Source organism: Bos indicus, chromosome 22 (genome assembly GCF_029378745.1).
Source record: "Bos indicus isolate NIAB-ARS_2022 breed Sahiwal x Tharparkar chromosome 22, NIAB-ARS_B.indTharparkar_mat_pri_1.0, whole genome shotgun sequence".
In the NCBI taxonomy this organism is placed as follows: Eukaryota; Metazoa; Chordata; class Mammalia; order Artiodactyla; family Bovidae; genus Bos; species Bos indicus.
This window is the reverse complement of record NC_091781.1, coordinates 48,342,832-48,367,362: the sequence shown is the minus strand read 5'-3', so window position 1 is coordinate 48,367,362 and position 24,531 is coordinate 48,342,832. Positions and strand designations below refer to the sequence as shown.

General features: G+C 55.9%; 2 protein-coding genes and 1 long non-coding RNA gene across 4 annotated transcripts; 1 reads left to right on the top strand and 2 right to left on the bottom strand.

The window, feature by feature from the left end:
• Positions 1–1,060: 1,060 nt before the first annotated feature.
• Positions 1,061–12,097, bottom strand: SEMA3G (semaphorin 3G). 2 transcript variants are annotated; one of them, XM_070776564.1, is made up of 16 exons: positions 11,964–12,097; positions 10,065–10,225; positions 9,879–9,941; positions 9,607–9,726; positions 9,254–9,344; positions 9,012–9,128; positions 8,645–8,790; positions 8,329–8,443; positions 8,167–8,236; positions 7,748–7,892; positions 7,218–7,449; positions 7,032–7,123; positions 6,353–6,394; positions 5,433–5,661; positions 5,032–5,171; positions 1,061–3,724 (listed from the first exon to the last, which is right to left on the bottom strand). In XM_070776564.1, exons 1-16 carry the CDS (start codon positions 12,070–12,072, stop codon positions 3,284–3,286), a joined length of 2,313 nt encoding a protein of 770 aa, XP_070632665.1. In that variant the 5' UTR covers positions 12,073–12,097; the 3' UTR covers positions 1,061–3,283. The 2 variants fall into 2 exon arrangements, with proteins under 2 accessions (XP_070632665.1, XP_070632666.1); XM_070776565.1 differs by having other exon boundaries at positions 1,061–3,721.
• On the top strand, positions 5,657–23,500 carry LOC139178626 (uncharacterized). The gene is made up of 4 exons (XR_011563022.1): positions 5,657–6,474; positions 8,638–13,341; positions 17,501–21,622; positions 23,241–23,500. It is a non-coding gene; the product is annotated as an uncharacterized lncRNA (long non-coding RNA).
• On the bottom strand, positions 20,140–23,105 carry TNNC1 (troponin C1, slow skeletal and cardiac type). The gene is made up of 6 exons (XM_070776569.1): positions 22,985–23,105; positions 21,525–21,555; positions 21,161–21,307; positions 20,795–20,909; positions 20,433–20,569; positions 20,140–20,351 (listed from the first exon to the last, which is right to left on the bottom strand). The coding sequence occupies exons 1-6, from the start codon at positions 23,006–23,008 to the stop codon at positions 20,320–20,322; spliced, it is 486 nt and encodes a 161-aa protein (XP_070632670.1). The 5' UTR covers positions 23,009–23,105; the 3' UTR covers positions 20,140–20,319.
• Positions 23,501–24,531: the final 1,031 nt, after the last annotated feature.

Sequence of the window (24,531 nt, the reverse complement as noted above, 5' to 3'; positions counted from 1 at the left end):
AGGAAATAGGGCTCCAGATGGGGGGATGGGGGGTGGGGTGGTGAGGGGCCCAGGGAAGTCCAGGCCCAGGGGGTCTTCAGGGAATGAATGGTGGTGATGTGGGAGCAGAGACACCATGCATCCCAGGGGAGAGGGGGGCTCCCTCCCTATTCACACACCCACCCAGCCCAGCAGTCCACGACACACGGTGCTCTGATGAGGCTTCTCAGATGGTGGTGGTGGCCTCACTTTCTGTGAGGCCTGGGTGCTTGTGCACGGGCCAGGGGGCAAAAGCAGGGGTCCTGCTCCGGGGCCGGGGTTGCAAGATGGGACTAATGACTGACGACTGTTAAGCCTACTAGTCCATAGCATGGGTTGAAGGGCCCATCCAAGCAAGAGGCTGGGCTCTGTGGTGACTTGGGGTGATGTCCTTCCCATTTCTAAAGCAACCCTGCCTTTTCCTATCTCCGTCTGGCACCAGTGGAGTCTGCTCTTGGGGCAGGGGCATGATGTCACGGTGGGGAGTGGGGCTGGTGGAGAGGTGGCTCCTGCAGCCTGCACAGTAGTTCAGACTCAGGGGCTCCCCCTCCTCTCTCTCCCAAAGCTGCAGCTCCCACAGCACAGCCTGCCCCCCTCCCTGTTCCCCACCCCCTCCACCCCCAACCCCCGCCCCCGCCGCCAGCAAGAGCACAGTGGCTTTAATATACGTTGGTATGTGGCTGCTGAAGACAGGCACCAGGCCAAATGTTGCTGTCACAAAGTCAAGCGTTATTGTGAAAAAGGAGCAGGCTGCCTACGTGCCAGCTGCCCTTTGCCAGCATTTTTTTTTTCCTGGCTCAACATCTTCCTGAAGTTCCAAGAAGTCTCAGAAGCCCATGGGATGGGATTTTCCTAATTTAATAAGCAATCTCAGCTTCATAAGCAAAGCCCTCTGACTTCTTCCTTCCTCTGATACCCATCTCCTTGCCTTTTAGAAAAAACCACCCAGGGTGTTTTTGCCCTTCTGGAATGGACAGGGAAGGCCCCTCATTTACAGCTCACATGAATGGCATCAATTTAGTACAGAAATACACAGACACAATAATGATATAATTGCGTGATATAAATATTAGCTTCATCCCTTTCCCTGTAGGTTGTGTGGAAAACCCCTGCACTCTCCTCACCAGCACTCAGGGGCGGTGACGATATAAAGAACAATGGTAATTATGAGAAGTGTGCTTTGAAGACAGAGAAACCACGAGGCCCATCCCGACAGATGAATACAAAAATAGAATTCACACACAGAGGCATTTCCAGGAGTGAATAACACAAGGTACCATGGGGATGGCGGGGTGGAGATCAGTAGAAGCTATCCATATTTTCCAAGTGCAGGTGTTCCTTGTCAGGATTTTGAACTCTTCCCTCCATTTTCCAGAGTAACTTCCCCAGGGGACCCAGCCTAGTTGCCACTAAAAAAACTTGGGATTCGGGGGCAGAGCTGCTGGCAGCTCTGACATCCATGCCTGGGGCTCTGGGCTCTCCCCCTACGCTCTTCCATAGCCGCTGTCTTCTCTTCCCCTCTCTTCTCCAGCCCCCTCCGCACAGTGCTCCTCCTCTGCTTTTACCTGCTGACATCCCAGCCACAAGTGCCGCTGGCTGCAGGCTTCCCCAAGTGCTGTCAGGTTAGCCTCAGGACACATCTGGCTCACTTTCCATGAGAAGAGGGGAAGGGGCCTGTTTCAGATCCCAGTTCTCTAGAGGTGGGGAGTGGACGTGGGGCTCAGATGCAATCCAAGGCAGACACAGTCTGGGTTTGAGTTCAGGCGGGCAGGAAGCCTTGTCTTTTTATCTGTTTTTTTCCCCCCTTCCTTCCTCTTGGTTTTTAATGGAGGGAATCTTGAACCTGAGGCTCTTGTTCCCCTCCTGTCCATTTTGTGCGTCACTGACTTGTTCATATGCAGGCTGGGAACAACTTTTCATTTAGTCCTCCTCCTCCTCCATGCTCCCCAGCCCAAGAAACACATTACTGCTGATGGCAAAAACACCTCCCTACACACCCAGACAGAATGTGTCCTGACTACCTGAGCTGGCAGCACCCCCCAAGAACCAGCAGGCTTTAGCAGCTTCCCCCTGCAATTTTCTCCCTTAAAAGAAAAATATAGGGTTCATAAATGAACCACCCATGACAAACCCTTATTTAGCAGAAACCAAAGATCCCAGGGTGGGAAACCTGTGGCTTCTGGGCTGATTGACACCTTCTTGGGGCCTTGAGAATTCCTGCTCCTGGGTCCCGTAGCCGATACTAGGGTCTCCTGACCTCTCCCCATCTCAGTCCTCTGTGGCCCCCTAGGCAGAGCGCTGCCTTCTGTCCTCACCACACAGCCTGCTCACACAGCTGCCACGTCCCCATTGTCCCAGCTGTGTGCAAGCTTGCATTGCCCTGGGAAAGACAGCCCACTCCTCTAAATACCCCAACTCCCCTCTCCCTATCTCCTAGTCCACAAAGATGAGGGACAGCTTCTCCCAGAATTCACCCTCTCCCTGCCCATCAACATGGAGACCCTGATGGTGGGGAGAGGCAATCCCATCAGGAGGGGGTGGGCATCTCAGGAAACATGCCTGGCAGCAATGGGACCCGGGGTAGAGAAGTTAGGCTGGGAGGTTCAGGGAGCTCTAGCAGCCTGTGCTTCTGTGATTTTGAGATGGAGAAGAGGGGGTGGGCGGTGGCAGGTAAGCACCAAACATCAGGGCACAAAGTGGGAGGGGGTTCTTGCTGCTCCACCTTCCCAGCGCCTCCACTTTCCCTCTCCACCTCAGTCAAGGTAGGTCTTCTTAGCCAGTGCTAGCTGACGGGCGACTTCCACCCTCCTTGTCTGCCTGCGGGCCCCCTGCCCAGACACCACCTCAGCTGCACCCACACACCCACTCTAAGGGTCACTCAGAATGGCCATTGTTCTGCAGGCTGGGTAAGAACTACCCAACCCTCTCGCCTCTGGGCACAAGCGGAAATGTGCTGTGGGAGCCTTGCTCAAGAACAAATAGCAGACCCACTGGGGTTGCCAGCAGCCAGAGGGTGTTGACTCCCGCCTGGGACTGAGAGCCCAGAGAGGGACAAGGAACAGGCCTGGGACACAGGGCCCTCCATCAGGCCCCAGCCTATCCTGCGGGTGGCCTGGAGGGGGCCTCTCAGAGATTCTATCTCTAAGAGGCCATCAGGCACGTTAACCCCCTCTGCCCTAGCTGGGTGGGTGGGAGATGCTGGGGGCTGCTGCTGGCCACTCGGCCCATCCCGACCACCCCCTCCTCCTCCCTCCTCTATGTAGCCTCATACCTCCCGGGGTGTCCGATTGCGCTCGGCCTGTACCCGGCTCTTCACCTTCTTGCCCAGCTCCAGCCCCACCCAGCTCTTGCCCTTGGCCTGTTTGCCGCGGGTGCGGCTGCGGGAGGGGCACCACACTCGCTCACAGTACTCATCCACCCGGGGCAGGTTGGCGAAGCCGATGAGCTGCATGATATCCTTATACCAGGCCTTGGAGTAGGGGGAGGTGGGGCCGCCTCGGGCTGTGGGCTCCTCTGGCCTCGGCTCCCGGGGGAACAGAATGTCGAGCTGTGCAGGCACGATCACCTCCAGAGCCAGGCGGACCACCACCTGGGAGAAGCCATGCTCCAGCGTCATGCAGGTATAGGTGCCCGCATCCAGGCGGTTGAGCCTGCGGAACAGCAGCCCCTGCTCTGTTTGCAGGACGCGCTCGTCAGTCTTCACCTGCTGGAGGTGTGGGAGGGCGTGAGGGCGCCTGGAGCAGTGTTTGCCCCATCAACTTCTTTGCCCCTTGCTTTTCCACATTTGCCATCTCAGGGTTCATTCTCCCCTTCCCAGCAGCATGCAGGCTCAGCGTCCTTGACTGAACTAACTGCCGGCAGGGCCTCACTTTCCCAGAACCCAGGACAGGGCCTGCGAAGGGGGCTTCTCAAAGGTTTGATTGACTGGTTTCTCCCCTCGTCAGAGCTCTGGAGCCCCTATCTTGGCCTTGGGGGCCCCTGGCACACATTCCCAGAGAACAGAGAAGGTTAAAGGGTATTTATGGGCTTTTTCTCAAGTCAGGGTTTACCCCCAGCCCGAGGACTAAAACTGCTCTACACTCGACACTGTACAGAGCTCTCCCTGTCTTGGTCTGCACAGTTCACTCCCCTGATATTGAAGGGCCCACAGGCCCATCATGGTGTAGGAGGGAAGCATGGTTCCGATCCGACCCATCTTTGGCCTGGACCCTGGCTGGGCTTTTGTCTGCACGTGTGTACACCAAGGCTGCACTGCTTGGGTGGTGAGTGGTGTGTAACTCCATCTCATTGCTCCCCTGACTCTGCCCTCCCAGGGAGACTTCTCAGTGCCCAGCCTAACAGCTGGCCCAAGGCTGGCCTCCCCCAGTTCTCAAGCTGGGAGGAGAGCCCCTCCTGTAATCAACCCACTCCCTCCCCTTCCCATCTGTGGGAGCAGCTTGAGAATGGCTCTTCACCCTGCGCCACCCACACCCAAGCTCAGGCCCCAGACTGAAGCCATCTCTGGGGTTGACAGACTTTCCTGGATGGGGGAGGAGAGGGCCTAGGCAGACAGCTGGACTCTAGGGAGGAAGTGAGGGGCCAGGCAGTGTGTACTTGTGTGTATGTGTGTGTGGTGGAGGTGTATGTGCAAGGGCCGGTGGTCAGGGGCCCAGGCCTCCTAGGGTGAAGGAAGACCCTGAGGAAGAGACCCCTTCAAAGATGAGCCATATGTGTAAGCATGGGAGCCTTCCTGACCAGCCCAGCCCTCCTTCCCTCTCCGCCATCTCTGCCAGGCCCTCTCAGACAGAGCCCAGCCCAGGGCCTGGAAATTTGTGGGCTGCCTGTCACTGGAGAAGTTCTACCACATCTGGCCTGGGTGTTCCCAGATGGCAGGAACAGGGACACCTCCTTCTAGGCACCCCAGGGGCCTGATACACGCTTTTCTTAAGTTGATCTTGACAGGTTCCCCCTGAGAGTTCAGGGAGGGGTGTGACTGCAGGACACGTGCAGGCTGGAGCCAGGGTCCTCACTCACCTGCTCAGGCCTCTCGTCCCCGGGCCTCTGCAAGAACCAATGCGCGGCAGCCTGTGGGGACTTGGGCAGACACTCTAGGAAGGTGCTGTTGTGCTCCGTGCCGTAGACAGTGGTGGTCGCCACGAGTCCTGCAGTCTCCTCTGGGGAAGATTTGGAAGTGGGCTCAGCTCAGGAACTGTAAGGCCCCCAGGACCACCAACTGACTCCCACAGCCCAGGACCCCCCATGAATGTGACAGGGACTAGGCATCTGCTGATCCCTAAGCCCTTCTCTCTACCCAAAGACACTGCACCCATAGCTGACAGGAGCTACACACACACAGAAACTGAGGGCTGCCTGTGACCACAGGAGCAGCCTGAGGCCACCCTCCACAGGGGCAACCCGTGCCCTCCGCCGCTCACCCTCCTGGCTCTGCCCCAGGCACTGCAGGGCAGGGTTGCCATGCCGGATGTCCTGGCGGCGGAACCGCCGCTTGTTGGAGCCGGGCCGGTAGCGGGTGCAGGAGGCACCGTCCCAGGCGCAGTAGGGGTCCCGAGCCAGGCAGCACTCCGCACAGGCACTGCCATACGTCTCGCACTGGTGCAGCTGCAACCGGGCCACGCCCAGCCTTGAGCCCACGTACAGCATTTGCTGGGAGGGACACAGGCAGAGCCCGAGGTGAGTCTGTGCTCCACACAGAAGCAGCTAGGCTCTCAGCCCCCTCGGCACTCCTGACATTTGCAAGAGTCTTTCAGAACCTCCTGAGTGCATTCCCAGAACAAAAAATGTTTATCACCCACCTGATCTGCGTCGGATCCTATGCTAGGGCGTGGATGAGATGGGGCACACCTGGGGTCTTTTTTCTACGGGGCTTTTCCAGACCCTCCAAGCAGCAGACCTTTGCCTTCTACCCCAATGGCCTTGCCTCTGACTTTAGAGGTGAACTGCCTTGAGCAGTTCTAGCACAAAAGTCGAGATTTACCCAAAGATAAACTGGGGCAGATGAACTTGGGGAGGTTTTGCCACTTGCAAAAGGACACACAGCATGTCTTTAAAATCTGTTTGATGTAAAATCTGGATCCTGTTTTCAAGCATGTTTTTGTCTGCCCTGAGTTGCTGGCCTTTGTGGATCTCCCCTTATCTGAACACAGGCTTACTTACTGAGGGCCTCCCACTGCCCATGGGTTTCATGCGTGGGAATCTCAGCTCCTAGCTGAACCCACAACCGTCATTGCAGGGCCTAATCAGGCAGCCCCAGGGCCCGCTGGGAAACAGCAGGGCTCAGGGAAACTTCAGGAGATCAGAGGAAGGAGGATTTGGCAGTCATGGCAGCTGCTCTTACCCTTTTGACGGAGATCTCCATCTCAGTGATGGGTGTTGGCACCTGGGAAAGAAGTGAGACCTGCCCTGAATCCCTGCTTTCAGCCTCTTCCAGCCTCTGAGTGAAAGCCATCTTTCTCCCAGGTCAGTGCACTCCCTGGCAACTAAGACCAGATGGTCTTTCCCACACATTGTGTTTTAGAAAGGTCCCCTCTCCCTGGCTGGCCTCCAAGGCTTGGCTAAAAGCACAAAGCTCTGGTGTCCCCTCCCATAGCCCTGTCCCCCAGCAATGAGGCAGCTGTCCCAAATCACCCATTCCACCCACTTGGGGAAGCTCAGCAGTTCCCCAAACACAGATGACCCCCTGCCTGACTCTGTAGAGGGGTCAACAGAACCCCTTGGGGTGTCAGTCACTCCTCATTGCAACTTGAGCCTGGCAGGGCTTTGTCAAGGGGCGATCGCCTTGGCCATCTGTCCCTGGGCCCCCCACCTCTCAACTCACAGACTATGTTTCTAGGCCCGCAGTCATTTAGAAGCGTCGGCAAGGCCTCTGCGATAGTGAGGCCCACTGCCCACTGACTGCGGGTTCGGTAAAGATAGGTCCATTTCCCTCCTACACTTTGCTCCTGCTTCCTTGTAGCCAGGCCTAGACACAGGGATGGAGCCTAAGGGAACCTTCCCCATCAGTTCCCCCTGCTCACCTTAAACACCTGGAGCTCTTCCAGAACTACTTCCTCAGGCTCTGCAGAGCCCGCCCCCTGGAGGGCAATGACCTTGAGCACGGACCCTGAGTCTGGGGCAGGGGAGGAGGGGTCAGTGGGAGAGGAAGGGGCAGCTCAGGTCCCCGCACACCTCCCCTGGCCAGGCACCCCAGGCAGCCCACCTACCAGTCCCCAGAAAGATGACGTCGTAGGTCCCGTCCTCTGCCTCCACACGGTCCACCACGATCTGACGTAGCTGCTGGGCCAGATGGGTTTTGACAAGGACAGGGCGACCCCGCCGGGGACGCACGGGCCGGAACATGAGTGGGTGGGCTCGGGCAAACTGCAGCACCTCATCCGGGTAGTCCTTGGTGCTGCCAAAGGGTCGTCCTGGCTGTGCAGTCATCTTACTGGGACACTGTAGGCCATGGCAAAGGGAGTGCCTGAAGCCTCCTGGGTTGTCACATTCCCCACCCCCAGTCTGTGTCTAGACTCCACTGGCTGTTCACACCAGCCTCTGAGGGACAGCTCGTGGACCCTTAGTGCTGTATGAGAGACTCCTCAGTGTAGTCAGGGCTCCGCTCCCCTCCTCACCCCACCCAGCCCAGCTGCTGCCCTGGGGCTTTGCGCAGACCCAAGCCTGTCCTTGGCATCTAGAGCCCCTCCCAGCATCTACTCAGCCCTCTGCCCTGCCCTGGTCCCAGGTAGATACTCACCATGCCAGGACGTGGAAAGGGCACCTTGCCCCCATAGGGGCCCCATTGGTGCTGGGGACCATCTTGGTGGGCAAAGGGCCCCTTGAAGACCTCCCAGATATCAGCCATGTGGTACACACAGATGGCATAGCCCTGGAACACAGCACTGCAGAGAACAGACAGGGATAGTCAGGCCAGGGAGGTTCTCAGAGACAGGAAGGGGGCAGCATAGTTCCATAGGGAGGATGATGGGGCCTGCGGTCAGCAGAGACGGGAAAACAAGGACACCCAGGCAAAGAATACAGCCACGGAGTCACCGAGTCAGGGACAGAGTCAGGGACTCCTGGCTAGGCTGGGACGTGAGAGCAGGGGCTCAACAGGGGAGGCCAGGGTGTAGAGACAGGGCCGGGGGTGGGGGTGAGGGGAGGCCATCTGCCCACCTGACCGTGCTGAACAGAGCGTACACCTCCAGGCTCTTCCCCGAGTTGGGCCACAGCAGGAACACGTCCTCTGGGAGACAGAAGGCCACCGCCAGTGCCCCCCACTCACGGGCTCTGAGCCCTCTCCAGCCCTCACCCTGTGTGCTCTGGCCATGCCCTTACCCAGCTGGTCGAAGTGGGTCTCGGCACTGCCAGGGCCAGGCACGGAGCAGAGCAGCCTGGCCTTGAGGAAGGTGCTCCATTTGTTCACCAGCACCCGCTGGCCGCCCGCATCATTCTGGGGGGTGGGGGCCGGTCAGCCTTGGGGCCCGAGGACAGGCCCCCCCTTTCCTGCTCCTCCACCCTCACCCTTGGAGGGAGGCATGGATGTCAGCTCCACACCCTTGCTTCAGTTTGCCTACAGTTTCAGGTGGGGACAGGGCTGGGAAGACGTGTATGGCCAGGATTCCAACCTCACTGTCCCTTCCACAGCTCTCACCACACAGACGCGGCCCACTCGGCTGATGGTGACACGGCCCGGGCCTCCGTCAGGCGAGGGGACTGTCTCCGAGAAGAAGAAGTACACCTTGTCGTCGTCCGGGTCAGAATTGTCAGGGATCCGGGCGGCCAGCACAAACCTGGGGTCTGGGAGGTAACAGGGAGGAGTTGGGAGGGCCCTCACGGGAAGGAACAGGGCAGGGGTGAACCAGTGAGGAGGAGAAGAGGCGCAGGGACCCCAGGGACCCCACTGGGTCTTAGGGAGTGGAGTGGGGATGGGCTGCCCCTCCGGTCCCCACTCCCTCCTCGCTGCTGGTGCCAGTGGCAGAACCCAGTCAGCCTTGCTCTTCGCAGAGCCCTGAGCTCACCGTGCAGGAGGTTCTGGTCAGAGTCAGAACGCAAGGCTGGTCGGGGACCCCCAGACCGGAAGATCATGGCCTCATGCCCCAGGAAGTCGGCATTGAGGCCTGTGTACAGCTCCCCTCCTAGGGTTGGGGTGGGGGCAGAGTCAGGGGAGGAGGGCCAGGCCCTGAACCTGGCCCATCCCTTCCCAATGATGCTGGCCAACCCCCACCTTTGTCATGCCGGCCCTGGCCTGGGTGTCACCCACCTACAAAGGTGCTGGCGAAGGGACGACTGGGCTCGTGTGGGCATCTCCCCCTCCCACTTTCCATGCTTCGGGGCTCCAGATGGAGCACATGCTGGGGAGAGGGAGGGAGACGAGTTACCTGGGAAAGCAGTGCCAGCCCCCTACCCGGGCAGTGGCCATTGCGTGCGGCTAGACAGTGGGGTGGGTGGAAGGCGCCCTCATTCAGGACCTTGCCAGTAGGGGCGGCTCCCTGGCACAAAGGCGCCTTTCAGGCTCTGACCCCTCTGCCCCGACCCAGGCTCAATGGGTAGAATTCAGACAGTAGGAGGAAATGTCACAGCTTCCCAGCCCTTTGTGGGGCCGCGGCAGCTCACCTCTCCACGATGCCCAACAGCAAGGAGGGCACAGGTGGGCTGGAAGGCGCCAGTGCCACACGCCAGCAGGTGGGTCCGGTTGTGGGGGTGCAGCACCCGCACAAAGTTGGCGCACTCCACCTGGGGAGAAGGCAGATGGGGGATGGATCTTGGGTGAGGAGAGATTCTACCAGACCATCAAGATCTGTTCCACGTGGCCCCAGCTCAGGCACCTGGGGTCAGGGCCTGGGTGTGGGTCAGGGTCGGGGACAGTCCCTCCTGATAGCACTCACCAAAGGATCTCTTCCCTTGTGAACGCACTCCTCTCTCTGTCCGGGCTGTGGTGGCCACAGGACCTGAAACACAGCCAGGTCAGCCTGGCTGACCCCTGACCTCACAGCCTCAGTTGCCCCAGTCAGCCTCCCGTCTGGAGTCACCTAGCCCTCAGAGAGAGTTGCTTCCCAAACTGTCCAGCTCACCTCCCGGGGATCTGGCCATGTCTGGTCCAACCGCAGAGAATAGATGGCATCACGGCCGCCCAGAAACAGTCGGTCCCGGTACTCGTCCAGGTACAGGGCCTGAAGGTCCAGGGAGCCCCGGGGGCCCAGAAAGATGGCAGAACGGTTGGCAGATAGGAGGTCTAGGAGGGAGCCGAGGGAGGGGGTCAGAGCTGCTGCTCAGCCCACTTCTCCAGCCAGTTTGTGGAGGTGGAGGGTCCCAGCTGTGCATCTACCGCCCCCCACACACTCACATCTGGAAAATGTTTCCATCCACAGGGCTGCTGGAGGGCTTCTGGGAAGTGACTCCTGGGGGTGGGTGGGACAGGGGACTCAGAGCCCCCCACCCAGCCAAGCCCACCCAGAGGCCTGCCCCCTTTCCCTCCACTCCATGGCCCCCTGGTCTTCAGTTCACATCTCCTTCCCCTGGCCTGTGCTCTACCGGCTCCTCAAGGAAGATGGCCCCACCAGCAGAACTTATGGCTGCAAGCTGGGCGAAGTGCTGGGAGAGCCTGGAGGAAGGCTGGGTGGTCTGAGCAGCATACAAAGCTGACTCAGTGGGATGGGCAGACAGGGGAGAGTGTTCCCAGCAGAGGGAGCATCTGCCTAAGGCCTGGGTGTGGGAGAGGCCAGATACGGCCAGGTGGATCTCTAGGCTCTGGTCCAGGGATGTGGCTAAAGAAGGTTCTCTCCTCCATAGACGCTGCCTACCCAGGAATGGAGGTGGCTGTCTGCAGATGAGGGTCCCAGGAGGTGGGAGTCCTGAAATAGGTCTTTGGGGTCCAGCTAGGTAGCTGGAGGAGATGGGTGTGCAAACAAACAGCAGGATGTCTGGCCACCCTTGGGGAGGGGGGATAGCCAAACCTGCCCCAAAAGTCATCTTTTCTATCCCCAAACACTCAATTCTATCCCCAAACTCATTAACAGCCTCTTCCAGGAAGCCTTCCGTGACTGACAGTACTTTGGAGGAGATTTGCCCTGTTTGGACCTTTTCTTGTAGCCTGACTCCCCCAAAGCCACAGCTCCCAGGGCAGGACCCCATTCCACCCCCTCCTCCCCAAGCCCACCACCACCACACTCCCTTCAGACTCCAGAGTGGAGCCATGTCCCCTGCCCCCCAACTCTCCAGAGAAGGCCTGAGTCTCGCCCCTTGGACTGGGAGAAGGTGACCATCCCTCTGGTTTCCCCACGAAGAAAACTCTGTTGCAAGCCTGTGTCTCATCAGATTCAGAAGAGGCTTGTGCCAGCTGCAGCACAACATGGTTGTGATCTAACAGATCTAACAACAGATCTAACACAACAGGTTAGATCTGCAGAGGAACTTCCTGGACCAGGATGGGCAAAGAAGGGAAGCCACACAGAGCCTCACGGATGGAGGGGAAGAGAAAGGCCAGCATTACAAAGTGGGCTGCCAGAGGCAGGAGTGGGAACAGGGCTGTGGGGATGGGCTGAGGGGCCCCCTCTTCCCCACTGTGTGCCCTGGGCAAGGAGCGCAGCTGAGAGTAGACAGATCCTCCAGACTTGCCCTCTCTGCCCCCTCCCCATCTCTCTCTGCCCGCCTCTACTGAGCTCCCTCTCCTTTTCTCTAAGCCCCCTCACTCAGGTTCTCCCCCAGTGTGTCTCTTGTCTCCCACCTCCACCCCGGTCCCATCTGCCAGGATTGGTCCCCCTCCCCCTGCCTTCCTCCCAGGAGCCTCTGGCAGCCAGCAGGGAGCACATGGCCGGGAATAACTGTAAAGTCCTTCCTGCAGGCTGTTCTAGGAGTGGCTGAATCCCCCCTCCGGCTGGCAGAACAGACTGCCTGGGGCTGGCTAGAGTCCCACACCTGGGGTATAGCAGGGTCACGGGCTCCATAGACACGCACAGAGTGCACTGCCCTACCTCGGAAGGAGAGCCGCAGGCGGGGCACGCTGGGGCCGGGGTTGGGACTGCCCCCCCGGAGGAGGAGGCCCCCCAGGAGGCAGCAGACGGCCCAGGCTGAGGGGGCCATGCTGAGGAACGGGCACCGAGCTGCTTGCAGAGCTGCCCTGGGTCCCGCGATGCCGCTGGTTGTAGTTTGCTCAGTTGCCGCCAGACCCGCCTCTGCTGCTTATAAGGCAGCGGCTCCACCCCGTCCAAGGCGGGAGGAGGAGGGAGGGGTCGAGTGCCCCGCCATCCACCTGCAGCCTCTCCCTCCACCTCGGCTGGCCCAGTTGGTGGCTCTGTGTCAGAATAGCTGGTTCTCCATTTGGGAGACTTTTTTTCTGGCCAGGCTATGATGGTTTATACGGAAATGTCCATAAACCCAAGTCCCTTGGCTCTAGCAAAATGTCAAGGGGGAGAGATAGCCTGGAAGGGACATCAGAAGTTGATGAGCTGGATGGGTGGTCTAGCTGGGCTCTCCTTTGCTCCTTGCCCCTCCACTGCCCATGACAGAGACCCCCCCACAGGTTGATTCTGTGCCCAGGTCCCTGACACCAAGAGTCCAGCCCCCTGAAGCCTTGGCCTGGCTCCCCAGCTCCCCTGACACGGCCCAAGTTGCCTAGGGGTACTCATTCCAGCCCAAGGGACTCTGTGCTTTGGAAGAGGACTTGAGGTCCGGCCACACTTTACAGATCTGAAATTGGCAACAGATGAGTGGCCAGACTTCTCCACCCAGGCCTATTCCTATCTGGCCTCCAGGCCCCACATCCCATTTCACTGGGTCAGGGAACAGGATTCACCTTGTGCCAGAGAAGCCCCCTTTGCCCCGCCTCCCTCCTCCAGTTCTCCCAGAGCCCCGGGGCCCAGAGCATCACTAGGTGAGTGGTGGGTTCTTCCCAGACTTCCCCTCTGCCTGTAGGCCCTATATCTATGGTTCCTCCAGAGTGAAGGTAGGGGGAGGATGCTCATACCCCCATTCCCTCTGCTCTGAGTGCTGATCCAGGGGACAGGAGAGTCACAGAATATCGACAAGAGGGGAGATGAGGCTGAGAGGCTGAATAAGGACACTCAAGGAGACCCCCGTCATCTCAACAGTAGTCCCTGTCTCCACCCTCCACAGCTGCCACTCTACCCCATTCCAGACCCCTACACTCAGAATCTGAAGCCTTGGGTGCTAAGATTTCAACCTTGAGCCAGAATCTTGGTGCTCCCAGGATTCTAGAAACTTTTGTAAGTTAGGCCTCCTGGAGAGACAAGCCTGAATCCTCAAATGGCATCAAAGAATGAAAGAGGTGGTCCAGGCCACATAGCAGCCTGAGAACAGGACTTGCTCTGTCCTGCCCCTTTGCTCCTAAAGGTACTGGGATCCCACCTCCCTTTCTAGCTCATTTCTGAAAGGGAAATAGATCAATCTCTCTCTTTAAAAAAAAAAAAAAAATTTTGGAAACAAATCAGTCTCTTGAGTCAGCATAAGAAGGACCCAGGGACCTGGAAACCTGTCTCCCAGTCCCCATCTCCTCTAGAAATACACGTGCCTCCTGACCTGGGATTGAGCAAGGGTCTACTCAGGGAGGCCATCCTTCCTCTGGATCCCCTGAAGAACCTTGGGCAAGGCCCTTCCTTCTCTGGGTCTCAGTCTCCTCTGTCCAGAGCCAGGGACCAGCCACCTTAGGGGTACCAGGCTCTATAAACTGGTGAGAGGTGCTTGTGCAGCGGCTGCCATGATGGTGGTCATATCCTGGGTCCTTGGAAGGGTGGAGTCCCTCTGCATCCATCTCCACGGGGAGATGCTTCAGCCTGTCGCCCAGGCCAGGGGTCAATGTCTAGCTGGAGATTGAGCTGGACAGCCCCTCAACCAGCATGTGGCCACCAGCTGTGGGCGGGAGGCCCAGCAACTCAGCCTGCCAGCTCACCCTGGGGATCTAAGCTCAGCCAGGCCCCCAGCTGTGACTGCAGGGGAGGCCTGGGTTTACTCGGGCAGGATGTGGGGGCAGCCCATCCCACACTGCAGAAAAGCAGCCCGTCGAAGGGGCTGAACTTTCGTGGCCTCACCAGGTCCTCTTCTTCTCTGGGCCTGGCTCCGAGTCTAGGAAGCAGGGTAAGGATCTTCTGTAAAGATCTCTGCTTGCAGGGAATTCCCTGGCGGTCCAGTGGTTAGGCCTCTGTCCTTTCATTGCTGAGGGCCTGAGTTCTATCCCTGGTCCAGGAACTAATATCCTACAAGTTGTGTGGCGTGGCTAAACAAAACAAAACAAATTTTAGATCTTCACTTGCTGGCTGCAGTTAAGAAAAAGACCCCAAGGGTGCCCTTGATGTCTGGGATCAATGGGCCCAGCCACAGACATCTTGTGCCATCTAATGGACAAAGTCAGAACTGCTGGAGGTCCAAAAGCTGCTGGCTGGGTCAGGCCCTGGATGGGCAGCAGGGCCGCCCAGCAGAAACTACAGCCTCTTGACCCAGCACACAGTAAGTAACCAGGCAACCTTAATATGAAGAGAGAGGTAGGGGCAGGGGGAGATGCTCCAGTGATGGCTTCTTGTTAAAATGTTTTAAAAGTTACTTGTTTATCATTATTTTTTCCTAAGTATAGTCAATCTACAGTATCATTAGTTTCAGGTATATGGCAAAGTGATTAGCATATATGTATATAAATATATATATCCTTTTTCAGATTATTTTCCATTATAGATTAGTACACGATGTTGAATATAGTCCCCTGTGCTATACAGTAAATCGTTTTAATCTATTTTATATACAGTAGTGTGTATCTATTAATCCCATACTCCTTATTTATTTCTCCCCCTCTTTTCTTCCATTGGTAACCATAACTTTGTTTTCTATCTCTGTGAGTCTATTTTAAAAGTAAGTTCCTTTGTATTATGTTTTAGGTTCCACATATAAGTGATATCATTTATATTTGACTTTCTCTATCTGACTTACTTCCCTTAGTTTGATCATGTCTAGGTCCACCCAGTGTTGCTGCAAATGGCAATATTTCACTCTTTTTATGGCTGAATAATATTCCATTGTGTGGGTACGTACGTTTGTTGTTTAGTTGCTAAGTCACGTCCAGTTCTTTTGCGACCCCATGGACCCATAGCCCACCAGGCTCCTCTGTCCTTGGGATTTTCTAGGCAAGAATATTGGGAGTGGGTTGCCATTTCCTTCTCTAGGGGATCTTCCCGACCCAGTGATCAAATGTGCGTCTCTTGTGTCTGCTGCATTGGCAGGTGGATTCTTTACTACTGTGCCACCTGGGAAGCCATGAACATGGGGTGCACGTCTTTTTGAATTAGGGTTTTCATCTTTTCTGAACATATGCCCAGGGGTGGGATTGCTGGGTCATATGGTAACTCTAGTTTTCATTTTTAAAGGAACTTTCATGATGTTTTCCATAGTGGCTGCACCAGTTTACATTTCCACCAACAGTGTAGACGGATTCCCTTTTCTCCACACCCTCTCCAGCATTTATTCTTTGTAGACTTTAAACCTTTTCTATTAGAGAATAGTTGACTTACAGTGTTGTGTTAGTTTCAGCAGTACAGCAAAATGAATGTTCTATATGTGTCCACTCAGTTAGTTTCTTTTCACATATAGGTCATTATAGAGTATTGAGAAGAGTTCCCTGTGCTATACAGTAGGTCCTTACTAGTTACTTACTTTATATATAGCAGTGTGTGTATGTCAGTCTCAGTCTCCCAATTTACCCTCCCTCCACCCCATTCTTTCCCCTGGTAATCATAAGCTTGTTTTCTACATGTATGACTCTATTTCTGTTTTGCAAATAAACTTGTTTGCCCCATTTTAATTTTTTAAATATTTATTGTTATTTATTTATTTGGCTGTGCCAGGTCTTAGTTGCGGCATTCAGGATCTCCCATCTTCACTGTGGTATGTGGGATCTTCAGTTGCAGCATATGAACTTTTAGTTGCAGAATGTGGGATCATGTTCCCTGACCAGGAGTCACACCCAGGCCCCCTGCATTGGGAGAGCAGAGTCTTAACCACTGGACCACCAGGAAAGTCCCTGTACCGTATTTTTTTAGATTCCACCTATAAGCGATGTCGTATGATACTTGTCTCTGACTTCACTCAGTGTGACAATCTCTGTGTCCATCCATGTTGCCGCAAATGGCATTGTTTCATTCTTTTTATGGCTGAGTAACATTCCATTGTACACATGTACCGCTATTTGTAGGCATTTTGATGATGGCCATTCTGACTGGTGTAAGGTGGAACCTCATTGTGGTTCGGATTTGCATTTCTCTAATAATTAGTGATGTTTTGCATCTTTTTATGCAACAGATAGCCTGTTGGCTATTGGTTATCTGTATGTCTCTTTTTTTTATTTTATTTTTAAACTTTACATAATTGTATTAGTTTTCCCAAATATCAAAATGAATCCGCCACAGGTATACATGTGTTCCCCATCCTGAACCCTCCTCCCTCCTCCCTCCTCCCTCCCCATACTATCCCTCTGGGTCGTCCCAGTGCACTAGCCCCAAGCATCCAGCATCGTGCATCGAACCTGGACTGGCATCTCGTTTCATACATGATATTTTACATGTTTCAATGCCATTCTCCCAAATCTTCCCACCCTCTCCCTCTCCCACAGAGTCCATAAGACTGTTCTATACATCAGTGTCTCTTTTGCTGTCTCGTACACAGGGTTATTGTTAGCATCTTTCTAAATTCCATATATATGCGTTAGTATACTGTATTGGTGTTTTTCCTTCTGGCTTACTTCACTCTGTATAATAGGCTCCAGTTTCATCCACCTCATTAGAACTGATTCAAATGTATTCTTTTTAATGGCTGAGTAATACTCCATTGTGTATATGTACCACAGCTTTCTTATCCATTCATCTGCTGATGGATGTATGTCTCTTTTGGAGAAATATCTATTTAGCTATTCTGCTCATTTTTTGACTGGGTTGTTTTTTCATATTGAGTTGTATGAACTGTTCATATACTTTAGAAATTAAGCCCTTGTCTGTCAGTCATGTTATTTGCAAATTTTTTCTCCCACTCCATAGGTTGTCATTTTGTTTTGTTTATGGTTTCATTTACTGTGCAAAAGCTTGAAAGTTTGATTAGGTCCCATTTATTTTTGCCTTTATTTTCTTTTGCCTTGGGAGACTGATCTGAGAAAAGATTGCTACTATTTATGTCAGAGAAGAGGCTTCCCAGGTGGCTTAGTGGTAAAGAATCCGCCTGCAGTGCAGAAGCTGCAGGTTCAATCCCTGCAGAGGTCGGTAAGACCCCTAGAGGACAGCATGGCAGTCCACTCCAGTATTCTTGCTGGGAGAATTTTGTAGACAGAGGAGCCTGGTGGACTACAGTCCATGGGGTCACAAAGAGTTGGACACGACTGAAGCGACTTAGCACAGCATGTCAGAGAATGCGTTCCCTATGTTCTAGGAGTTTCACTGTGTCATGTCTTAAGTCTCTAGGCTGTTCTGAGTTTCTTGTGGTGTATGCTGTGAAGGAGTGTTCTAACTGCCTTGCTTTACAGGCGTCCAGTGCTTGCTTCTGATGGAGGAAGTCAAAGGAGGCTTCATGGAAGAAGCGTTGTCAGGCAAATGATGACACAGCCCAACAGAAACGGAGAGGACTGGACAAAGCAGAATGGTCAGACCCGGGGGCTGCATGTGGGGGCGTGCAGTGGCATGTACTGACGGCAGCTTGTCAGCCTGCGTCCACTGTACAGCTGTGTGAGGTGTTCTGTGATGCGCCATGTGCCCCCAGGCGGGCTTATAAAGCATGCAGCCCAGCTTCTCCCAGCTCGAATTCCGTGGTAGACGTACCTGGGAAGATTGGATGCCCTCAGCACTTCCTCCACCAAAACCTCATTCTGGAGCACAGATATCGGGAAAGTCTCACAGAACTTCCTACCCGTGGACCCCTTCTCTTTTTTGTTGGCCATGGCCCATGGCATGTGGGATCTAGTTCCCTGACCAAGGATTGAACTCTTGCCCCCCCCCGCATTAGAAATGTGGTGTGGATCCCTTCAAGGCGCCATCCAGCAGCCCCCTTGTACCCTCTTTGTAGCTGGCCCAGTCATCCTCCTAGTTTGTTCACAGAGGGCTCAACTCTTGGAATTTTCCTCCCCTCCTTTGCTTATACCGTTAGCATCCCATATCCCGTGGGAGTCCCCAGCCTATGGTCCTTGTCCTCCTCCCCCACCTCAGTTACCCATCTTCCAAGTTATCATCAATGAAGATGTGACCTTCACTGTCTGCATTCAGAATATTTCCTCCTCTGATTCCACCTCCTGCTCAGCATCCCTGCTGCCACGATTCTTTCCTCCCTGCCTCAAGCTTCCTCTTCCTTCCTGTTCAGCTTGGATCTAGTCCCAGGGCTATAAACAGGCCCTTGACACACTCCTAGAGACCCTGGCCCTCTGAAGTTCTGCCCCTGCATCTTGCTTCGCTCCTTTCCCAGCTTCACTAGGTTGCTCCCATGAGCATATTGGTCATTCCCTAACCCACCTCCTTAAGTTAGCTTCCCTGGACTTTACATCTCCCTTCAGCTCCAGCTCATCTCTCTGTTCCCTGAGTCTTTGCAAAATATCACCAGCATTGTCCACACTTGCCATCTCCCCTTTACCTTGCCTCATTCCTTTTGCCCTTTGTAGTTGAGCTCCCATCCCACAATTCCAGTAAAACCCTTGTGTCCAGGGGGCCAAGACCTCGGGGCTTCCAAATTCCCTAGCTCCAGAGTCATCAGCTGTCTTCAACGCCTCCTTCCTTCCCTCCCAGGGCCTTGGGCCCTTCGCTTACCCAGGGTTTCTCCCACCCCACCAGCACATCCCCTCTCCAATCCCCATTTTGCACTCTGCTGGTTTCCTCACTGTACTCATCTCTTCTTTGTCTTCCTGAGTTTACTATAAATTCCACAAAGTTAGGGACTGGGCCTCCCTCTGAAAGGTCCGAGTGTTCAGCCAGTGCTAGACACATAGTCGGGGTATGACTAAACCCTGGAATGGCACACAGGCTGGTGGTGCCACCCACCATCACCCTGCCTCCTATCCTGAATGTCATTCCTGGGTGTACATGTAGGTCCTTCAGTTCCAGCTCCCGAGGACAGGATGGAGGGGACCCGTCTCCTCTCCCCGATCTCTCCAGGGACCAGGCAGCTCCCACCAGCTTTGGCCTCCACTGAGGCATCTTCAGAATTCCAAGACCGTCTCTGGAATGCCGGGCCTGTCTGGAGAATGCCAAGGCTGGGGCACAGGTGGGGAGGCTGTGGAGTGGCTGGGCGGAGCACAACAGCTGCTGACATTCTGGCTGGAGCCTAGGCACTGGGGCAGCTGTCCCTCTGGTAAGCACCACTGCTGACACCTCGCTTCCTTGTGGTCCCCCATCTCCCGGAGGCCAGTCTCACTGTTATGTCCGTAGCTCTGGCCTGGGTACCCCCAGGTAGCTGAGAGTCACCAGGCCCCATGCCTCCACTCCCTGACAGGGAGTGAAAGTGGGTGCTGGAGTCATGAGGTTCACAGGAACTGGGAGTCCTGCCCATCAGGACCTGTTCATCGGAGTCCTCGGCTGGGAGCCAGGTGGCTCTGCTCTCCCCAGACTCACAGGATGACCCTGACAGGCCCCTCTCTGAGCCTCCCTGGGCACCAGGGTCCTTACCTGTCAAATGAGTGAGGGGAGGTAGAGTAGACGATTTGCCACTGGGTCTGGGGAGTCAACACTGCCAGCAGGAAATCTAAGTGAGTGGGCAGAGGGACTGGAGCCACAGGCCAGTTTCCCCCCCAAGCGTCCTGCTGCCCCCAACCAGACATGAGAAGGAGCCATGGCTGCTCTGCCAAGTGGCATCCAGGGCTTGGCCTGGTGCTCAATGACTGCCCCTCCGAGTATTAGGATCCTTCTGCTGCCAACTGGCTGACTAAAGCCATGGCCCCCAGGGATCTGTGAAACTCAGATTCCTGGGCCACCACAGACTCCAGATGTGGAATTGCTGGAGATGGAGCCTGGGCACCAGCAGTTCTAGAAAGGAGCCAGGTGGGTATGGAGCATGGTGGTCTCTGAGCTGTAGAAGGCGGGGTGCAAGGGTGGTGAGAGCATGGGTTCTGGGACAGGGAAGGTGGCGGTCAGGGCAGGAGAGGCCACTGGTGGAGATGGGGGAATGAAAGCTGGACACCAGGCCTCTAGGAGCACGATTTTATTGGCATTTCCTAGAACAGTGCTGAGGGAGGTAGTCATGGAGGGCCCTTCATCAAGGACACACCCAAGTTCACATCCTGGGGACCCTGGCCCCCTGCCCACAGTCCCGGGGCCCAGCTGGAGTTGGAAGGTGGCACAGGCAGCTCTGGGTGAAGGTTGGTGTCTACTCCACCCCCTTCATGAACTCCAGGAACTCTGTGGAGAGATGGACAGGCATAGGTTAGACATGGGGCCTGGGCAGGGTGTGGGCAGGGGGATTCAGATGGACCCACTCACCATCATAGTCGATGCGGCCATCGTTGTTTTTGTCACCGTCCTTCATGAGCTCCTCAATGTCGTCCTCTGTGATGGTCTCCCCTGTAGCCTGAAGCATTATCTTCAGCTCCTCCAGGTCGATGTAGCCATCAGCATTTCTGCCAGTTGGGTGAGAGGGGCCTCAGAACCCATTTTAGGGGCAGGGGGAGGGGGTGAAACAGCCCTGCTCATGACCCTGGGAAGCAGGGAAGGGCCACCGGGAGATGAGGCATCCTATTCCCTTATGGCACAGAACAGGAGATGGAGGCCTAAGGTCACAAAGCTGTCCCCCTCTGCCCAGCTCTGCCAGGGTCAGGGTCGGAGGTCCAGGCTCACACACTCACTTGTCAAACATGCGGAAGAGGTCTGAAAGCTCTTCCTCAGACTTTCCTTTGCTGTCATCCTTCATGCACCGAACCATCATGACCAAGAACTCATCAAAGTCCACTGTGCCGCTGCCTGGGGGAGAGGGCAGCACAGCCATTAAAGGGCAGTGGTCAGAATGGCTGGACACTGACCCCAGTGGTGTTCTCACTGAATCCTCCCAGTGACTCTGAGGCGAGTGTGATTATTGCACCCATTGCATAGATGATATGGTTGAGGATCAGAGAGGCCAAACAGCTCCTTTAAGGGCGCAGAGTAAGAAGTGGCAGGGCCAGGGTTCAAGTCCCCCCAGAGCTGGGGGCCTGGGGAGGGACAAATGGGCTCACCATCCTCATCCACCTCGTCAATCATCTCCTGCAGCTCCTCAGGGGTGGGGTTCTGCCCCAGCATCCTCATCACCTTGCCCAGCTCCTTGGTGCTGATGCAGCCATCCTCAGCGCCCAGCACGAAGATGTCAAAGGCCGCCTTGAACTCTGTGTCCAGTAGGAGAGGAGGGGAAGCAGAGCAGCACATCTCAGTCAAGAACCCTGAAGGCCAGATGCCAAGGGCTGCCTGCTAACCTGCCCGCTCCCCTCTGAGACCTCTGGGGTGACAGGGAGAGGGACCCCAGCCTCGGGCCTGCAGCCTGGGGTCCTCACGCTCCCCCAGCTGGGCCCTGCTGTTTCCCCACATGCATGGTGGGGCACTCACCATTTTTCTGCTCTTCTGTCAGCTGCTCTACCTAGAGAAGAAAAGAAGTCTCAGGCTCAGACCTTAGCTGCTGTCGAGGAAACCAGCCCATTCCACAGGTGGGAAGACTAAGCCGGGAAGAGGCAGGCCGTTCCCAGGTCACCGAGCAGAGGCCTCAGTTCTCCCAGCCTGCCCCCAAAGCCCTGAGGTGACCCAGCTCGCCTCCCTGAGGCTGGGCTCAGGGCCAGGGTGGCAGGTGGGCACCCGCTCCAGGACCAAGGTGACCCTGAGTAACAATAGCCAGTTTGGCCACTCAGTGTCCGTTCAGCCCCCCTGATGAAACCCAAGCTGGGTGGCCTGAGGGGCAGCTGTCCCTCAGGTTGGGACAATAAAACCACAGCGGGGGTGGGCAAAGCCACCCGCTGTAACCTGACCGGTGGCCACTGGGCTATTTTTAACGGGGGACAAAGTTAAACCTGGTGATTGTTCTGGGGACTCTGGCATGCAGGGGGTGGGGCAGCGTTATCTGGCCCCTTGGCCTCCTGGTGTCTCAAGAGCCAAAATTAGTCCCTGGCCCGCCAGGCCTTGTATGGGCACGGGGTGGAGGGCTGCCCCCTCCCCCAGCTCCACAGACTCCTGCAGGAAAGACAGGGGCACCCCCAGAGCCAGCTGTAGCCTTCCCTGCCCAGGAGGGGGGCCATACTTCCTGGAGCTGAGGTAGGGGTTCCCTTGCAGACAGATGTCTGTGTCAGATGCCCTTGTCTCTGTGGTGGACAGAGGTCAGCAACACCCCCACTCCCAGGATGGAATAGCATCTGAAGCCCCTCAGTGGCCCCTGCAGGGACTTGGGGTGACCAAGAAAAGGTGACCACCCTCTAGCCCTTCCCCCTAGCTGAGCCCCTGAGCCCTGAGCCTGCCAGGCTGAACAGGGGCTAGGCCCCAGGTCTGTTATTCCCTCCTAGTCCCTCTGTGCCCGCCTCAAACTTCAGAGCCCTCTGCAGCCCCCTCCTCACAACCCCTGTCCCACCCTCCAGAGCATCTTCAGGCAGCCAAGGGGCTGGTGAGGGATTGGATGTGTGAGAAGCAGAATGTGAGGGGCAGAAATGGGGAGAGGGAAACAGCGACAGAGCCTCAGAAGGAGAGCTTGGGAGGAACAAAGAGACAGAGACTAGGAAAGAGACCAGACACAAATGCAGAGAGGTGTGTCCCAGAGACAGTGACACAGACTACCGACGTTTGGAGGCAGGGCTGGACATGATGCCATAGCTTTGATGTCCTCCACCAACCCTGACAGTTCCCCCCGGATCCTAAACTCTTCACCCCTTCTACACCCTGGAATGCCAGACCAACTGGCCCCTTGAAGGTCTAGGCTGAAAGTTCGTGGACCTTATCCTGGGTTCCCACCACCTCCTTGGGGTGACCTTGCCCCTGAGCCCCCAGTGGGTACGCCCACCCCAGCCCTGCCCAGGCCCATCCCTTACCGCAGCCTTGTAGATGTCATCCATACTGGCGGCTCACAGGGCAGGCTGCTGGGGTTGCCAGCGGCCCTGGGCTTAAATAGCCCAGCCCCGCCGCATTCCCGACCCAGCCCACCCCTGCCTGCAATATCCTCTACTCCCTCCCCCGGCCCTGGTGATCTCACACTGGCCTGAGTCCCTGTGTCCTCTGCCCAGGGCAAGGAGCAGATGAAGGGCTACAAGGATCAGGGCTCTTTCCCTCTGTCCCCCATTCCCCCAGGAGACTCTCTGGAAAGGTTTTTAGAATGGATGAAAACATGAGTCCAGGACAGGCAGGAGCTGCAATGCAGTGGGCCCCAGGCCAGCAACACAACTCTTATCCAACCAAGGAGGTGGGTGAGGCTCCTGGAGGGGTGGTGACTTGCTCAGGTCTGGCTGACTTGGCAGCTTCTGACTTAAGTGAAACCCCTCTGGGCTTCCCTGGTGGCTCAGATGGTAAAGCATCTGCCTGCAGTGCGGGAGACCCAGGTTAGATCCCTGGGTTGGGAAGATTCCCTGGAGAAGGAAATGGCAACCCACTCCAGTACAGTACTCTTGCCTGGAAAATCCCATGGACGGAGTAGCCTGGTAAGCTACAGTCCATGGGGTCGCAAAGAGTCAGACACGACTGAGTGACTTCACTTTCCTGCAGCAGTATGCAAGAAGCTGGGAGTGGAGGACCCTGCCAAGAGAAGCCTCGAACACCAAGCTTGGATTATGGTGCTGTGGGACTAGTGGAGAAGGAAGGCACTGGTCTACCTCAAGAGAGTACGGTTTGGAGCCCTTCTGCCAAGGGTGCCAGAGGAGCCTTTCCCCAGATCTGTCATCTCCTCCGGGAGAAAAGTACTAGGTCTAGGCTGAAATGCACTCTACCAGTCAACAAATACACCGACAGATGCCTCATCTGTGTAAGACTCTCCCTCTCCAGTTGGGTTACTACCTCTCTTCTGGACCCGGGTTAGGGCTCCTTCTCTGTGCCCATGCTTCCCTTTTCCAGCACTGTAGTTCCTGAGTCCAGGGCCTATCTGTCACCCCCTCGTTTTGAGCTCTGGTAGGATACCATCTACTCTTGCCTGGAAAATCCCATGGATGGAGGAGCCTGGAAGGCTGCAGTTCATGGGGTCGCTGAGGGTCGGACACAACTGAGCGACTTCACTTTCACTTTTCACTTTCATGCATTGGAGAAGGAAATGGTAACCCACTCCAGTGTTCTTGCCTGGAGAATCCCAGAGACGGGGCAGCCTGCTGGGCTGCCATCTATGGGGTCGCACAGAGTCGGACACGACTGAAGTGACTCAGCAGCAGGATACCATCTGGGGGTGTTGTGCCAGATGGCCAGCACATATCCTTTCCACCTAAGCCCTCCACGTCCTTCACGCAGCTGGTTTTGAGTGGCTCAGTCGTGCCTGGCTCTTTGTGACCTCATGGACTGTAGCCTGCCAGGCTCCTCTGTCCATGGGATTTTTTCCAGGCAAGAATACTGGAGTGGGTTGCCATTTCCTCCTCCAGGGGATCTTCCCGACCCAGGGATG

Coding starts and splice junctions, on each gene's coding strand:
- TNNC1 (XM_070776569.1), bottom strand. CDS start 23,008: ATGGATGACATCTACAAGGCTGCG. Junction 20,570..20,794: donor CTCTTCCGCATGTTTGACAA/GTGAGTGTGTGA, acceptor CCCAACTGGCAG/AAATGCTGATGGCTACATCG. Junction 20,352..20,432: donor TGGCCGCATCGACTATGATG/GTGAGTGGGTCC, acceptor ATCTCTCCACAG/AGTTCCTGGAGTTCATGAAG.
- SEMA3G (XM_070776564.1), bottom strand. CDS start 12,072: ATGGCCCCCTCAGCCTGGGCCGTCTGCTGCCTCCTGGGGGGCCTCCTC. Junction 9,345..9,606: donor CTGTTGGGCATCGTGGAGAG/GTGAGCTGCCGC, acceptor CCCTCTCCCCAG/CATGTGCTCCATCTGGAGCC. Junction 7,124..7,217: donor CGTCATCTTTCTGGGGACTG/GTAGGTGGGCTG, acceptor CCCCTGCCCCAG/ACTCAGGGTCCGTGCTCAAG.